A 19326-nucleotide genomic window follows, 5' to 3' on the forward strand; every position below is an offset into this window, starting at 1 on the left:
CCTTTATTTTGTTGGCCCCTCCCGCTGCTCTCTCTGTTTGCACCCCCTTTTTTGGGTTTGCATGTTGTCTACATGTCGTAAGAGATGGATATCCAGTACGTAGTTCTCTTGTGTGTGACGTGGTTAACTATGTTTTGTACATTATTCTCTTACGTCGAAAATGAATGCTTCGTTACGAATGTTTTTCATTCGAGGAGATCAGACACCCAGTAATAGGAAAAAATGAGGAAACAGTACCCCTTAACTGAGTTAATCTTTCCCTAATGCATTAATCATGCCTCTATGTATAAGCTGGTCTTTCCTTCAGTCTTAGTGGAACTAAAACATAAGAACGAATAGATCTTTTAACCTTGTCCAAAAGAAAAGAATGAATAGAAGCTAGCAGGATGGATATCAAGTTCCTTTCTCCTTTTTAAAAAAATATTTGGCGGGGCGTAAGAACTACTCGCCTAAGCTCTCTCACTTGCTCTATCCAAAGCTTCTAACTCCAGGAAAATCTGTTAACGCTTTCATTTCTATGACCAAGTGAGAATCATGCACTATGGCTTAAGATTGATATATCATACAACATAATGGAGATTTAGCGCTTTGCAGAATTTGGGACTTTATGATGCTTGGTTTGTCATGTAACTTGGACAGTAATAATCTATTACCCCTTCCACTTCGTGCGAGCTAAATTGCATCTAACCTGATCTCTCTCTTCCAGAAATGGCTACAATCACAAGCAAGTTTGTTTTGTTCTCTCTTCTTTTGTTTGAGGGATTCAGTTGGTTTATTGATGTAGTTGTAATTGTACTTGTGAATGTGTGTAGCCGCTCGCACTTTGAAGTCAAGTAGAGGTGACTGAAGTAAGGAACTTAAGACTCTAAGGGGTCGTTTGGTTCAAAAACAAATTACGCTGGGATAAGTTATGCTGGGATTAATTACGTTGGGATAAGTTATGCGGATTAGTTATCTACGGAGTTATTTTTATTTTTTTTGGTATGTTGGACTAAAAGTATTATACATTGGATAATTTCTTAAAAAGAAGAGGTTTCTTCCTTATCTCGGGATAACTTATTCCACCCTATGGCAGGTATAAGATATCCCAGCACTATTTTTAGTCCTGGGATAACTTATCCCATGATTACTGACCAAACGAGGTATAAAGAATTGCTAAATTCTTATCCCAGGACTATTTATGTTTATCTTTCGTACCAAACGACCCCTAAGACAGTTATGACTGGGGGGGTTCTCAGTCCAGTTTGGTTTAAGTCCTTTTCCATATTACTTCATCCAGGACTGCCAGTATCAGATACCAAGTCAAGTTAATCAATGTTCCTAGCTGTATTATTAGAAAAGTTGAATAGTTAGGGCCAGTAGGGGTGTTCATGGGTCGTTTTGGGTTAAAACCAAAACCAAACCAATATAGTCGGTTTCTAAAATTATTAAAACCAAACCAAATCAAATATAATACATATTCATTGGTTTGGTTGAGGTCGGTTTGGTTCGGTTTTTCAGTTTTTAAGAAAATTAACAGTATTTCTCTCTTTCATGATATTTTTCCTACAATTAGGAGAGAATTTTCTATCATTTTCCAACTTGTAATCCGTTAGTACCCTTTTATTGCTGTAGCTATAGCTTCTTGCATTACGGAGAAAATGTCTTAGGATTTATGATTTTAATTAAGTGAATAAAATTTATAAGAAATACAAAAAATAAATCTAGGTAAATCTCATATAGTTGTTTTCTTGAATAAATGAGTTTGAATTTATGGATTTCTTCTTTAAAATCGGCTTAAGGTATAATGTTCATTAGCCTATTAGAGATAAATAAAAAAATTCTTAAAAAGTATATAAATTATTCAAAAGTATTTATAAAAATCAATATATTGTATATATATAATTATAAAATTATGTATAAAATCTGTCGGTTCGGTTCGGTTTGCTTTTAGTAAAATCAAAATCAAACTAAATATTATCGGTTTTTAAAAATTCAAAACCAAACCAAACCTAACCCAAGTAAATATCGATTTATTTAATTGGCTTGATTTTTATTTTCGGTTTGGATCGGTTTTTAACCAAACCGTGAACACCCTAGTTAAGGGCTTTGAGGATGAAGCTGACTTTAACTCTTCGTCTTGTTCAAACCTTTCATTTGGGAAGATTGGGTCTGTTCTCATTGATTATCTCTTCTATTTTTAAATTTATTTTGGGCATATTCTTATCAGCATGCACCGTGAAAGTCTTATTTAAATATTATTCTGGGGTCGGGGGTTGTGTGATGTAGCAAACAAAACATGGTAGAAGTTTCTTGTTTTGACCCATTTGTAGTTTTTTCCTTTTACGGGAAAGGGCCAAAATTATCCCTGAATTATCCAAAATAGACCACATATATCTCTCTGTTTATTTTGGATCAAATATCATCCCCGTAGGCTTTCGGAGGACGCGAATGCCCCTCTACTTGACAGACCCATTTGGATGGTTGACGGGGCATTCCTGCGTGGAAATTTTTTCCCTCATGACCATCCACACAGGCAAATAACCCGACCCACCCATCCACATAGACAATTAACCTGACCCACCCATCTTCTAACTAAAGGGGTAAAAGGAATTTATCCCTCCACATGTGGCGGTGATAACGAATTGGCATTAGTTGTACGTGGGGGTGGGAGCAGTTGCATAGAATAATCAATATGTGGTTGTAGCTCAGTGATGCACCGTTGGAATGCTGAGAGGGAGTCAGAGAGTTTGAGGAGATTGGCAATGATCGAGTCCCTTAAATGTGTTGGTAATTCTTGCAATTTGTTTCCAGTTACTTGTCTCTGCTCTGCTTGGACCAATTTTGATGGCTGTGACAGTAGCGTAGCACTGCCGGAATCCGGTGGTTTATCCATCGGAGTTGAAGTGGACGACAAAATTGACTAAGGAGAAGATGGATTAAAACCACTAAATCCTAATGATAGGTTTTGTTAACCACAATGGCGGAAAAGTAACATATCTTTTAGTATGAAATTGAAAGCATAATTGATAGAGTACCATATAACAAACGGAGACTGAATCTGAAAAAGAAAATTGTGGGATAGTATAAGAGTACATATTTCTTTTTATAAAAATTAAAGACGTTAAATACTACAGACTGAAGCATATTAATGTATAATATATGATCTTTCCCACAGAAAAGAAGAGAGAGAAAGCATAATTGACGGGTGAATCGATCCATTTGTTTGTATTAAGGATAAGAAGATGGGTGGGGCGGGTTAGTTGTCTATGTGGATGGGTGGGTCGGGTTATTTGCCTATGTGGATGGTCATGTGGGAAAAATTTTCCGCGTAGGAATGCCCCGTCAGCCATCCAAATGGGTCTATCAAGTAGAGGGGCATTTGTGGTCCCTTGGAGTGACGGTGAGGGTATATTTGGTACCAAAAACAAACGGAGAGTATATGTGGTCTATTTCGGATAGTTCAAGGGTAATTTTGGCCCTTTTCCGTTCCTTTTAAAATACAACCAAGCCAATATGAAATTCCATAGAAGCTTCTACCAATGGTTGTAAATTTATGTACAGTTGCGGAGCGGTTGACTTGTTTGAGATACCAAATATGACAAAAGAACCCCGTGGGGAAGGGGCAATAAATATGGCTAGCTATTTGCCTATTAGCAGCGTTATTGAAAATGATCACATTTTTGTGCTGTACAGAAAGGGATATATATATATATGACGATCACGTTAAGTGGTTGGGAGTTGGATACAACTCCATTAACTCCTCTTTTGCTCTTAATTTTGATGTTGATTACTTGACCTAATTGCCATTGGTTGTCAAATCTTGCAACTATTCCCCTATCCTCTAAGCAGGAGCAACAAAGGGGAAGATGAACATAGGCGGATTTAGAATTTTAAATCAGCGCGTGCCTATGTTTTGTTGTACCTTTTACTCTTTTAGATTACATCTTTCGGCCTCAAAATATTAGGTGTTTTAGATCGATGTATAAGAAGTCACTTATAACTCATTTCTCTAAATCACTTTTCCTGCTCCAATGTAGTGAAACGCTTAAGCGATAGATAAGTGGTAGTTTAGATTAATTTTCTTATGATAAAGGTTATTCAATCTCTTTCTTAAGGGTGTGCAATAATCTTAAAAGACAGATAACACGAACTAGAGAGAGTATTGTTTTGTGACCATGGGTGCACTGTTAATTACTCTCTTGTGCCAACTGCCAAGTATACAAATTTAACATAAATATATGCTACTATTAAAAATTATTTTCAATTAGACATACATTTTAAGTTGAGCATTGACTATGAGCACCCCAAAGTAGGGGCAAGGTAACGACGTTGAGAGTTAAATTTGAGTCACCCACTCTGGCAGACCGGGCATATAGCAGCATGCATGCATTTATTGGCCAGCAAATTTTGTTTGTAATTCAATCATTTTTAGTTCTATATGGTGTGTATATGTGTATATGCAGCAGTATTTATGTGGCAATATATGCTGCGCTTGCCATTAAATGGTAGCTTTTGCATCCATACTGGTTTGTTTAGTTGCCTTTTCCTTTCTTCTTTAGGCCTTTATTGCCTTGCTGTTTGTATTTCAAGACCACAACATTTGTGTCTTTGTTGTCTTCCAAGTGTACATCTTACGTTGATTGGAAGAAGTAGCAGAAAACTTGATGATTGTAACTAAAGTAGCCTATGTGGAAGAGAGGACAATGACCCCTAAAAGAAAAAAGAAAAGGTATACTATACTATCTTGAATCAAATCTAAAAAGAGAAAAATAGAGCAATATTACTACCGAGGAGTGTCGTGGGCTGGGATAAATGGAAACTCTCCTCTCTTAATTAGTATTTCGAATTTGAGTTTTGAGAATAAAGAACCTTTCAGCAGAAAACGTTTTACTCTCTTGGTAGGCCTACTGGACATGAATATGAATTAGGCAAGCTAATGAAATTTCGAATACTGGGATGGTTTAAACCAAGAAAAGCAAAACCATATTGTGATAGTCTTTTGGTGGAGTTTTCCGCACTCTAATTAATCAGGTGAAGCTACAGTTTTAACCCATTTCACAGAGCCCACAATATAAAAGAAAATTAAAATCACGAAAACATTTATACCGCTCATACATATATTTCAAGAAAAAGTTGCTTTAGTTGTTGATTTTGGCTAGAATGGAAAGGAAAAGTAAAGGTGATATCTAAACAAGAATAAGCTAGGAAATAGTATAAAGTTATTTATTTACATTTAAAAAATTGCAATGTATATGAAATTTTAAGGTTTTGGATTAATAAAAAGTTATATAGTTAGTTGTTGCAGACAGTAAGGTTTCTCTTGAAACTTTTTAAGTACTTAGGTAAAGGAATCCTAAAGAAAGATAAAATACAACATTTCAGCATAATACCACAAATACAATAAATGTGAACAGCTATAGTATACGTAGTTTTCGGAGTTCATGCATTCAAAATGCCTTTCTCGTGCCAGAACCGTTGGTATGCCACTGTCTCCTTAAACGAGATTGCAAGATAAAGCTTTGTGCAAAAAAGGGGATTACTTTATACCTCAAATGGTAAGTATACAAGGTCAATATATTTAATTTATTATAACAGTTAATTACCAGTTTAATCAAATTACAAATTGTTATTTTATGTAATTATCTCATAAGTAACTTGATTGACTAAATATAACACATAAGCTAAGGGAGCATAAGAGTAACAAGTTAGAGGCATAATCAAAATCAAGTAAGTGTCACCTTTACTTCTTTAATTTTGTTTTCCCTATTAGGGGGTTGGTAAAGGAAATACTAAACTTGGAGGACCTTTGAGTTCATGAACGAACTCCTGATCATTGAACAGAGGCGGATCCAGAATTTGAAACTTATGGGTTCACGTTTCCCAGCGATCTCAAATATATATATATATATATACATAACCATTTTGAAGGGTCATGAAATGGTTAGAAAAAATTATGAAAACTTGTATAGTTGTATTACAATATAAGAGGAAAATAACCAAAAAAAACAAAAAAATGAGGAAGAAGAATGAATTAGCGCCTGAGATTTGGGCTTCAACAAGTTTTAAATTTGGATGGTCTATTTTAATTAGTTTTAAATTTGGATGGTCTCTTTTAATTAGACTTCTGTGATTTTTAATGAGGAAAAAAGAAATAAAACTGATGTTTTGTTAAAAAATGAAACAGGGCTTAAAACCGCCCAGCAAGTTTCAAACCCTGATCAATGGACAACAAAGCTTTAGCCAACCATTTCTTCGCCATCGGACCAACAACGCATCTTTGATGTGGTTCCCAGCGAAATATATTTATATATTCAACAGATTTCACAGTATAAATACAGGGTCAGGGAAAACGTTGGTTCCCGAGAACCCCCACCGGACACTGTAGATCCGCCCCTGTCATTGAACCAACCCGTTAAACCTAATGGGTCACATATTGATGACATGTATAAGGCGTAAAAGGATATGGATTTAAATTATGTATATTGATCATACACATAAATTTATGTTACCAGTGTACGCAATTTATCATAGCAAATAATTACTTACCTCTATACTTATCTAGATGTAACCACGGTCCCTGTATGGTAGTAGGGGTGACTAAAATAAATGTCTCTATGGGGTGTACTATTGATGATTCAACCATCGTTGAGAGAGACACCTAAACCATAGTAATTTTAAACTGACAAATGGATCTAATTTTCAGTATTGCCCATTGAGGTTTTCAGTATTAATGTCCCTCATGAAGTCACTAGTAAAATCAAATTTGACCACCCATTGGATTTGACACAGGATGACTAGGCGTACGTAAAAGTTAAAAATCACACGAAACGAACTTCCTAACACAAGGAAAGGGAAATGCTATTAATTAATATATGCATTATCAGGTTTCGTGTAATCAAACATGTTTGCATAACTTTCTTTGTCTAGTGAGTAATCTACGAAGTAGTTGTAGCAATTTTACGCAACTAATACCAAATATAAGTAAGTATTGGAAGTATTTCTATGTAGTTGGGGAAAATCCTAAAAGAAAGAAAAAGAAAGGTTTTATCAGTGCTGTATGAGTTAGAGCCATGAAAGGTTTATTAGTGCTGTTTGAGTTAGAGCCATGAAAGGTTTATTAGTGCTGTTTGAGTTAGAGCCATGGAGCTCGTTCAAAAGCTTTAGGATCATAAGTTCCTTCTTTTTATTTGGTGTGAGGTATCCATTTTAGGGTCCTGCATTGATTCGGATTCATTCGGCATTTTTTTTTTTTTAATTTCCAGAACTCAAACACAAGCTCTGATTAACCTTGAGAGATCTTATCCATTTGATCAGAACCGGCATTGGTTGAACCTCCCTCTATCACACCTTTAAACTAGCAATAGTCAATACAAATTGTCTGACAGTGGACGCACACCCTCAGTTCATCTTAATGCATGCGCCTGTTTTCTAGGAAACATGTGTTTTAATCTTCAAAACATATTTAATTTAAGAGTATATTCCGCTTAACGCCCTTAATATGTTGAGTTTGGGAAACAATATATATAATACCCCTTTTACCTTTTAAAAGGTACAATAAACCCCTCGATCTTAAAATTAACGGCCAACGTGAATTGAATCATTGCATGTATATTTAAAATGTCAAAAATAGTCCTCAATTTATAAAATGAATTATAGCATGTACTGTTTTCAATAATTTAAAATTTTAAGCAATTGAATTGTATAAAATTTTAAATTTTCATACCTCTAATTTTTTCTTCCTTTGATCTTCAAAACCTCGTTTTGCTTCATGAAAGCAAATTTGATGGTTGATTTATGATCAAGGGGGTTGATTAGCCCATATTGCAAAAGGTGAAGCGGTATTGTTTCACAAACACAAAAGTTAAGGGGGTTAATTAGGTGTGATTTAAGGGATAGTTAAAAAAATAAACAAAGAGTAAATAAATTCTTAAGGAGGATTCAAGGTTTATGTGCCCTTGCTATATATATCAGGAAAAAAACAAACTTTTTATATCAAACAATATATTTGTTTATAGTAGGTAGTGATAAACTTGAGATGACAATATATATGTACTAATTAACTATATTAAGTAATCATATATAGTTAATCGAAAAGCAAAAAAAAAAAAAAAAAAAAAAAAATAAATAAAAATAAAAAGAGACTATACGAGCAACCGTGACCTTAAGCTGTTTGGAACATAATTTAATTTTTCATGCAAGACTCGATCGTACATTTTTTACACCTGAAGTGTTGGGTTAATTATAACGTTTCCGTAATTGTAAAGAGACCTTATTAGTTACATCTTCAAGTGCCACGTGTGTCTCACGTTTGGAAGATTTAGCTATGAGTGGAAAGTGGAAACTTTTTAATTAATGTCAATTACCTCACTACCTGAAAGCTACACATTTTGAGCTAACGTACTAACATTAATAAAAGTAGGCAAATGTTAGTAGGCATTTGGCCATAAGAATTATTCACTTTATTCCAAATTTTTTTTTTCACTTTTTTCACTTTTCAGCTTTTGGCCATAAGAATTCCGAATACAACTTGAAGTTGTATTTCGGAACCAAAAACTCAAAAATTTATTTTTCAAATTTTTTCATTTTTTTTCATTTTTTACAACTACATTTCACTAAAAACTACCTACAATTTCAAAAACTATGGCCAAACACAACTCCAACTTCAGCTCCAAAATTCTAAAAAAAGTGAATTTTTTTTTTTTTTTTGGTTTCGATGACAAATGGGGCCTAGTATATTTCTATATCCAAAACTCATGTTTCCAGTTTATTTGCTATCTCGCCATGAATACTTTGTCACTTGTATTCAATGAAAAAAGAAAAAATGTAACATTGGTTAAAATCTTTTGTCCTTTTTACATTGTTCATTTTCCAAATTAACTTCTGCAACCCTATAAGTTGAAAATAGTGCATCTTTTTTTAACATCATCAGGTTACGTAAGTGAGAAAAATGGGAAAAATGTCAAGAAAGGTCAATATTTTATAGTAAACACGCATGAAAACCATTAACAAGAAGATCAGTATGTCTTCTAGAAGCTGAAAAAAACAAAATACTAAAAAAATAGCGACAAGAAAAATAAACCGAATTTTTCTTAGCAATGATTGTGTTTCTTTTAGATGACAAATTAAATAAAAGGAGAAGAAAGTAGATGAATTAATAACGAGAGGGACTTTAATAGTTCTGACTTGAATATTGATGGGAACAATTGATTAGGGTTGGCGATCAGCACCTAGCGCATTCAAGTTTCACAACAGATGTTCAAGTGAAAAAAAGAAGCCAATTGTAAATTAATTTGTACCTCCACAAAATATTAATTGAGCTCAAAGGCTAGCTTCTCAGCGCTCAAACAAATTATGCATCATAAATATTCCACCAAGTCAATGGTAGAGTTGGTGGGCTTGTTCATAGTAACTTATTTGTAGCGCAGAAATATTTACATCTTGTACGAAAGTTGTTGGTCATAATAATACTCACGATTTACGGGAAACAAGCTTTGTTTTTTACGAAACTTCATTAATAATGGTTTAACTTGGTAAGCGCTTTTTAAGCAAGTAGTAATTATTTCAATCCGTAATCCATGTTATCCTTTTGGTATTGATAAGTGTTTTAAGTGGCAACATATCTTTGTCAGCGAATTAGTCATAACCAGCTTGATGGTCCAATTTTTGCAAATTTGAAACTTATCAGAACAAAAACAGAAACAGCAATATCACGACTGGAAACACTATTGTGTGATCATAGAGTCATTGCTGACTACGACAATTGATTACTTGACAACATGGTCATTAAATGAAACCACTTGGTCATCGGTTCTAAAATCAGTTTTTTAGGATTTTATTCCCTTTTTATCTTTTGACTAATCGGTTCAAAGCTGAAAAAATTCCCCCCAACCCTCCCCACCCACCCCCCAACACACACACACATATAGATTTTTCCTGGAAGTGATTCATTCCTCCCAAACATAGCATACAATTAACCCTCGGTTGTACTGCGCTTCAAGCCAAGTATGTTGTTCTCCTATTTTTTTCATTAATTTCTTGATAAATCTTTTGAAATAACTCGGATGATAAAAATGAAGCAACTAAGCAACCATTTTGGCCCAATCCACGACACTAAGATTCTATACATATATTCGACACTATACATATATTTGACTAAGTTAGATATTCCAACTGAATGTCTAGCTCATTTCAAATACTATTGGATTCGAGGTGCTTTTATTTTTATTTTTTCGTTTAGTAGATCTTTGTTACAAGGTTGACTTGTGTCTTTACATGGACTCAGTTGACTCATTTTATCGATGTAAGATGGAGTTGATAGTATCTAAAAATTTGAACAGGGACCATAAAATTAAAGTTGTACCAAAAAAATGAAGGGAAAAAAACGAAAGCCGGACCAGCACTTAGATAATTTGTTTGGGTAAATTTTTGAAGAGCGAAGTAATGAAATTGCTCAATTGTATCTTTCAATGTTACTGCAAACCTAAGGTCTTCTAGTTCGCTACTTTTATATTGTGTCTATTTCTTAAAGTAGAGTACTTATTTTCCTTGTAATTTCTTTGGCTGATACATACACGTGTCAACATAAGCATATTTGTACTGAAAAACCTTTATAGATAGTCCTATGAGTAATGATGGAGTGAGTTTTTAACCAAGTAAATCAAATAGAGCCTTAATTAATACCATATTCATAATTAATTAGAAGCAATTTAGGTACTTAATTTTTTTTTCTTTTTTCTATTTCTTGACTTATATTACCAAATAACCCCAAAAATAGATTAGTGATAGTATTCCAAATAAGGTTAATCATATCCACCACAAAAGCATTGCTAATAAAAGCAAAACCAAGTTTAAAAGAAACAGTAACAATTACATACGGAGCATTACTTTGATTTATCGGGCATCTAAGATTATTTTTTGCACCATGGGAACTATATTCGCCAAACTAAATTGTAACAATGAGTGCATTTTACGAGAAAGGACGATAATGTTAGCTCAATAGATTAGTGGTTAGCTGTATGGGTCTGAAATTTAATACTCCTATTGAGAAGAAAAGGTGATGGTCACAACCCCAACTTACAACTACCCCAACTGTCTACATTTTCCTTCAATTTATAAACCTTGACGGGAAGTAAGGGGTAATGTGTCAATATCATAACCTTAGCTGATAATAAGGTGCTATTTAGTCATATTTGTGGGGCAAAATGCTTTTAATGTCAATTTTTAATAGGAAAGTAACTGGACGTTATATACTGATTTTCCCCCAGTCCTTTCGTTCTAATTTTTGGACCCTCTTCTCAAGATCAATATGTTTTTATTACATTTTTCTAATGTTAAAGGGTCACCTATTCTGCTGTATGAAATAGGAGAAAATATAAAATCTCCCACCCCCCAAGAAACATAGAAGATCATGTATGGTGATGCATGTATGAGTTCTGGAATTTCACAAGTTCTTAAAGTGAGATGATTAGAGAGTTAATGCTATATATGGGCCAGCAATTTGTTCCCACTTCATTTTATATCATTAAGGTCACTGTTCCTGTGTCAAATGTGGGAAGCATCGGCATATTCATACTTGTATTTTTCAATGTTTTGGCTTATAGTCCACAATGGAAGAGTTTTTAATTAAATAAATAAAAAGAAAAGAATAAATAAATTAATAAAAAGAAGGAAGAAAAAAATAGAAGAACGTTGAAGGTAGAGACTTAGAGCATCTAACCTTGTCAAGATCAGAACGGGGCAACGGGCTATGAATTATGATTTTGGTTCATTCCTTTAGCCTGAAGCCAATATATCTATCCATTCATAGAATAAAAAGTGAAACTACTCTGGCCAAATTATCCATTACTCCCTCCGTCCAAATTTATATAATATAATTTGACTAAGCACGAAGTTTAAGAAAGAAATGAAGACTTTTGAAACTTGTGGTTTAAAACATGTCATAGATATTTGTGTGGTACGTAAATAATTTCATTAAGGGTAAAAGGGAAAATTTTAAGTTAAATTATTTCTAACTATAGAAATGTATCATTTTTTTTAGGACAGACTAAAAAGGAAGGTGAATCACATAAATTGGGACAAAGGGAGTATTATTTTTATCTTCTTTCTTGAGTTACTAATTAATTAAATCATGTGATCTCGAATCAACGTTTTCACTTAAAACCTCAAGCACATCCTCCATTCTATTTGCTGCTTGAAAACATCGATAGAGTCGTACCGCTCTTAAAAATGACCGAGTTTTGATCGTCGAACAACGTATTATATATCAAGCTACATTTGATAGTGCTAATCAATATTTATCTAAATACATTTTATCTCCTTAAATGTCCTAAGTACATAATTAACACTAAATTAATTTGAACAGTATAAAGAATAGATTGGGAAAAAGGTTAATAAGTGACTTCTTGTTCATGTTTTAATGTCAAATATTAATAAAACAAAATCAGTTTGATAAAACGACATATTTTTGTGACCCCGGGAGAGGGGGGGGGGGGGTTTGGGGAGTGGAGTAAAAAGGCAATCATTTCATCTCTAATTACAAACGTAATAAATTAAAGTGCATGACACACATCACCATATATCCAAAGGTAATTGCTTAATCATCATTCTTAAAGATGATTGATCAGAATTCTCTAGTAGTAGACTAGTTGTTGAAACTTGAAGCACAATCTTTAATTAAATGTGTTTGGTTAATCACACAAGATACGATTAAACTTTTGGTCCTTAAACATAGACATATCATTTTGTAAAAATAAATAAACATAGTATAATCTTAACACGATAATACAAAATTGACAAATAAAAATTTTAAAAATCTCTAGCTAAGAGGAAGTTGTGTGACGTGAAAGTTGGTTCATTTAATCCTCTCATCTGCCCCTCCATTCATTTAATTTTTTTGCCCCTCATTTTACTCTTTAAATTCCCACCAATTTTTCCCTTCTATTGTCTTAGCTACAATCAAACAATATTCCTCCTTTCTTCTTTTTTCATCTCCCTAAGAAAATTTCTCTTCATTTTTTTGTTGTTGTCAAAATGCCAGAGCCAGTCCCAAATTTCTCGAACTCAGTTAAGCTGAAATATGTGAAGCTTGGGTACCAATACCTTGTGAATAATTTCCTGACATTCTTGCTAGTCCCTATAATGGCTGGGCTCTCCATGGAGGTAATTAAAGTAGGCCCTGAAGAAATACTAAGTATTTGGAATTCACTCAACTTTGATCTAGTCCAAATCTTATGTTCTTCTTTCCTCATCATTTTCGTAGCCACAGTTTATTTCATGTCAAAACCAAGATCCATTTACTTAGTAGATTACTCATGTTACAAGGCTCCCGTTACCTGTAGAGTACCATTTTCAACTTTCATGGAACACTCACGTTTAATCTTGAAAGACAATCCCAAAAGTGTCGAATTCCAAATGCGAATTCTTGAAAGGTCAGGCCTTGGTGAAGAAACATGTTTGCCACCTTCAACTCATTACATCCCTCCACAACCAACAATGGAATCTGCTAGGCAAGAAGCTGAGGTTGTCATATTCACTGTTATTGATGACTTGATGAAGAAAACAGGACTTAAGCCTAAAGATATCGATATTCTTATCGTTAACTGCAGCTTGTTTTCTCCAACTCCATCTTTATCTGCCATGGTGGTGAACAAGTACAAGTTGAGAAGTAACATAAAAAGTTACAATCTTTCTGGTATGGGATGTAGTGCTGGTTTAATTTCAATTGATTTGGCTAGGGACCTTCTTCAAGTGGTTCCAAATTCATGTGCTTTAGTTGTAAGTACTGAAATTATTACTCCTAATTATTACCAAGGCGCAGAGAGAGCAATGTTACTTCCAAATTGTTTGTTCAGAATGGGAGGTGCTGCTATACTTTTGTCCAATAAAAGAAAAGATAGTTACAGAGCAAAGTACAGATTAATGCATGTGGTGAGAACACATAAAGGTGCTGATGATAAGGCATTTAGATGTGTGTTTCAACAAGAAGATCCACAAGGGAAAGTTGGTATTAATCTTTCAAAAGACCTTATGGTTATAGCAGGGGAAGCTTTGAAGTCCAATATTACTACTATTGGTCCTTTGGTTCTTCCAGCCTCGGAGCAGCTTCTTTTCTTATTCACTCTCATTGGAAGGAAAATTTTCAACCCCAAATGGAAAGCTTATATTCCAGATTTCAAGCAAGCATTTGAACACTTTTGTATCCATGCTGGTGGAAGAGCTGTTATTGATGAGCTTCAGAAGAACCTCCAGTTATCTGCTGAGCATGTTGAGGCTTCAAGAATGACTCTCCACAAATTTGGTAAGCATACTTTTAAGTGCACTTAATCATTAGCGGAACCAACATTTCTACGAAGCAATTCAAAATATAAAGAAGTAAATAAAAAAGTCTAGGGGACATCTGTTATATATACATAAAAAAATAACTCTAACCTAGTATATACAGTTTAATTTGAGAGAAGGGAGTTCAGATGGAATTCTATTATGTTTCAATACGTCCCCTCGCAAGTGTGTTTGATTCTTTTTCACAAGCCTATGAACACATGAAAAAAAAAAAAAGTGTGGCAGTGAGACAATAACTGTGTGACTCAAGGGCGGATCGAGAAGAAAACTTACGGGTTCATAGGAACCCAATACTTTTACCCATATTCTGTAATATATCTTAAGTAATTCAGTAAATATCTACAAATATTTGATTGTACACCCATGTTTTTTTTTTAGTTTTTTTTTTTTTTATATAACTTGATGTTTTTGTAGTAACCCATAAATTTTAAATTCTAGATCCACCTCTGGTGTGACTACCTTATCTAAAAATTTAAACATCTACATTTTGAGCATTCTTCTGATTATTTAATTATATTATGTCTCAACAGGTAACACTTCGTCTTCTTCACTATGGTATGAGATGAATTACATTGAGGCAAAAGGAAGGATGAAAAAAGGTGACAGAGTTTGGCAAATTGCATTTGGAAGTGGATTCAAGTGTAACAGTGCTGTTTGGAAGTGTAATCGCACAATCAAGAAACCAACGGATGGACCATGGGCAGATTGCATTGATAGGTACCCAGTGTTCATCCCAGAGATTGTCAAGCTGTAACAATTTAAGTACACACACCCTTTAATTCCAAAGCTATATATTAAAAAAAAATAAAAAAGAATATTAGGGTGTTATTCAGCAAGTTTTCTTTGTTAAAAATTTCTAAGTGTGATTGAGTTTTCTTCCTTAACAGCTGGAGTAGATTTTTTCTTGGCTACATGTAAAATGGTAGTTGGTCAAATGTCCGCAACATACACACCATTTGCATTTAGTTTTAGGGTATTTATTACTGTGTCCGAAAAAGCTGTATAATTATTTATTTTTCTCAGCTACTACGAATTTATATCATGTACCCCTCCTTTCAGAACAGTTATAAATGAATCGCATACACTAAAACAGAAAGAAAACTGTTTCTTGATAGTCGTGCCGTTCTTCATTCCGAAGTCCTTTTATCAGTAATAAAATTGTTCGTGCGAGCACTAAAATTAAGGATTTAAGTTATATACAGATATGTAAAGAAATTTTATACCATCAGGTCAATTAAAATTTTGTTGCAGTTATTCTAGTTTTCATATTACCATATCAGATTTGCTATTTAGATTTACTTACAGTGAACTTAACTTGATAGTTAAATAATCTATACATGAATAATGCAAAAACTTAAAAACTCCTAAAATTAATTACTGCTGGGAAAAACATGTGCTTGCAAATGAGCATGTCCGAAAACCACAAAGCAGGAAGACAGGTGCAACAAACAAGAGTGGTGCTGAGTATTGAATGTGAAGGAAAGTAGCGTAGTGCCAGCAACACAAGTTAATTTACCAAACACTTGGCAAATATAATTGAAAGTAGTGAGATACATATATATGAGAGCAAAGACGAATTTAGAATCCTGATTCAGTAAATTCAGAATTTTAGAATTAGTGTGGTATTTTGTTTTTATTTTTAAATATATACATACAGGGCGGAGCTACGGCGCATGTTATGGGTTCGGAATTATGAGCCAGTTACTTGTTGAAAAATTCATATGATACCTCAAAAAAAAAAAAAAAAAAATTGTCTAAATTCATTCCTCTTAATACGATTCAAATGAGTCTTATTATTCAAGTTGACTAACTCTTAAATTAGCCATTAATCCTTCTAATTACTACGGAACAACAAACTTCTAGAGCTTTGATATTCCATTCTAGTCACTTGAATTGTCTTTTAATAGCATTCAATATAATTGAATGGTCAAATATATCCTTGTACTATCAGAAAAGAGTTAAATATCTTTTTCATTTATCTTTTTTAGATCCAGAATATCTTTGCATGCAGTATATTTTGGGTTCAAGTATATCCTCTCCTTATCTTTGGGTTTGAATATCTTATCTTCAGTTAAAAATGTTAATGGGCCTTGAAATGACGTGAAGCTTGGCTCGGTGAGATGGACACCACATGGTATGCCACCTCACCACACCCACCCATTTACCTCTCTCTTCCCCTTCTTCTTCCACCACTATCATCTCCTCCCCTCCACAACCTTTTTCTTCATTGGTGGTACCATAGTTCTCTCTTTTTAATTTGGTTTCTTACTTATGGCTTTATGATTTTGATTTCCATAGAGGGCGGGAGTTTGGATGATATATATGTGTACAGAAACCAGTTATTTTCTATCTTTCCACATATGAGAGCAGGATGTTCTATGTGTTAATTAATTTAGTTGCATATAGTAGAAGTTATTCAAGGAGAAGCTGCCTCTTCAAATCATTTGCTTTGGAAAAACCAATTTTCTGAATAATCTCATCATTTGTGAGTTTATAAATTTTCGAGTTTGATATCCTCAATTCTGCGGAAAAAGTGAGAGAGAGGTACCTATTAAGTGTTTCGGAAAATTGAATAAACGGGTCAGGTCAACCGATTTAGATTTAAAAGTGAATAAGTTTATTTTTAAAATTAAATAATATATGTGGTCAATCATAATAAGTCATGTGGCTGTTTAAAATTGAAAAAAGTCTTTCAAGTTAATGGTAGTGTGGTGGTGCTAATGGTGGCAAAGGTTATGGAGGGGAGGAGATGGTAGTGGTGGAAGAAGAAGGGGAAGAGAGGGGTAAATGGGTTGGTGTGGTGAGGGGCGGCGTCGCGTATGGTGTCACGCTTCTGCAAGTTGTCGATCTTGCGTCATATCTCATGTTAGTCATGAACAATTTTAACGGAGAAGGGGTATATATGAACCTAAAGTATAACGGAGGGGTATATTTAAACCCAAAGTATAACGGAAGGGTATATTTGGACCCAAAATATAACAAGGGTATATTTAATCCTTTTCTAATAATACAGGGGTATATTTGACCCTTTTCCGTTTATATTAATTATCACATCTAAACGTTTGGTAACAACAATAAGAGGTTATCTGTTCACTTATAAATTCTGATTTGTTTTGACTTTGAGGTGGTGACAAATGATACATTTTCTTCTTCTCGTTTTCTATTTTGCTGGGTTACTTTTTTTAATCTTTTTGTCGATTACGGTTTAATTTTATCTTAGAAGAGAACTTTAATCACGGGGATCTGTTCATGTGGTAAAATATCCTTAAGGACAATATCTTCGGACACACCTCAAGCTCCCAAGAATCCCGTATAGTGTTCGTAATCAGGTATTTTCCGTAAGATTTTCAACATAACTTTTGTCCAATTCCTGTAGAATCTCGCACATAAGCTTCAAATTCCGGCTCCGGCTATATATATATATATATATATATGAACCGAAAGCAATGATTTCAGTTATGATGATCCCACAGAATTAAGCCGCTTTAAAATCCGCCTCAATTCTAGCTAGGGGAGATTAATGGGTTAGCTGGCTAGTTGACCACTCTTTCCTACTTGCGCTGTAGCACAATATAATAAATAGGACGAGCTGGAATGGGTAGGTTATACTCCTCCGTTAATTTTACTCGTCTACTTTTGACTATACACACCCCTTAAGAAATAAGTAATAAATAAAATGCACAATTTACCAATGTAGCCATATTAATTGATGCATATTTTTATTAGATTTGAAAAATATGAAGTGAGCAAATACTAAGGGTAAAACAGGAAAAAAGAAATTATCTTGTCTTAATAGGCTAAAAATGACAAGTAAAAATAAAAATTTATATTTGAAATATTGGACAAGTAAAAGTGAACAGAGGAAATATACAGGATAACATAATCGAATACTGCACGTTGAAAAGGTGGTGGGCAGGGACCACGTAGTTCTACTTCATTAATATTGCCGTTAATTAACCAACTAGTATCGCTGCCAATTAGCCAAACGCCATAAATGGCCAGTAACAGTAATATTGGGCCGGTGGAAATGTGCAATGTTTTAACCCAGAAAAAAGGATCATAGACGTGGAGAACACGAGAATCCTAATAGCTCAGTTGGTTGACTATCAGAACTTTCACCTTATTGGTGAGGGCTCGATTCCCACCTTGTAATCCCCTTTCCCATTTACCTTTTCTCTACCCCCATTTAAAAAAAAAAAAAGATTGACGTGTAAAAAGCAGTGACGATATTCAGAAAAAAAGATCATAGACATGGAGCAAAGCAATATATAGCAAATTTAGATTTATAGAGTTAATTAGAAATCGGAATTGGTTATGGAGCAACTGATTTGTTCACATGAATCTAGTTATGAAAAAACAACTAAATGCATGCTGCTGAGTTGCTAAATTAAGTTTCCACGGACCACGATATGGTGTATTCCTAGAATACTACTATTATGGAGCAAGATGGGTAGGTCGCCAATTCCAGGACTATGTAATGTACTTTAACTGTTGGGTTACGGGCATATATTTTGTTAGAGGTTTCTAATCTACCTTGTGTGATTCCTGTTGAAGCATATGCTCGGGGGTGGGCCCTTTCCAAGTGTGATTTCAATGTATGACCGTGTCTAAGGAAATATCGGTTGAAGTAGTTTTTTTTTTTAATCAATCAAAACCCCCTCCGTAACTGTACAAGCTTCTTCTAAAGCATTCGACTTTCTAAAAACCACTTAAAGATACCGTAATAATAATCGTCTTAACAAAGCAGTTTGGCAGATAGTAGGGCAAGATGTTATAGATGCAGTGCTTGAGTTCTTTTAGAATGGTAAATTACTAAAGCAAATCAACTCAACAAATATAGCCCTCGTTCCTAAGGTAGAGGTACCAGAATTTGCAAGTCAATTTAGACCTATTTCCTATTGCAATGTCATTTATAAGTGCATATCCAAGCTGATCTGTAGTAGACTAAAGGCAACAGTTAATCATATCGTAGCAGACAATCAATCTGCATTTGTGCAAGGCAAGTCG

The 19326-nt window shown here is 34.1% G+C and overlaps 1 protein-coding gene across 1 annotated transcript; it reads left to right on the plus strand.

Moving 5' to 3' along the window:
- Window positions 1–12915: 12915 nt before the first annotated feature.
- Window positions 12916–15365, plus strand: LOC132046611 (3-ketoacyl-CoA synthase 6). Its single transcript, XM_059437295.1, has 2 exons — window positions 12916–14278; window positions 14850–15365. Exons 1-2 carry the CDS (start codon window positions 13012–13014, stop codon window positions 15071–15073), a joined length of 1491 nt encoding a protein of 496 aa, XP_059293278.1. The 5' UTR covers window positions 12916–13011; the 3' UTR covers window positions 15074–15365.
- Window positions 15366–19326: the final 3961 nt, after the last annotated feature.

Source organism: Lycium ferocissimum, chromosome 2, assembly GCF_029784015.1.
Source record: "Lycium ferocissimum isolate CSIRO_LF1 chromosome 2, AGI_CSIRO_Lferr_CH_V1, whole genome shotgun sequence".
NCBI classification, from domain to species: domain Eukaryota; kingdom Viridiplantae; phylum Streptophyta; class Magnoliopsida; order Solanales; family Solanaceae; genus Lycium; species Lycium ferocissimum.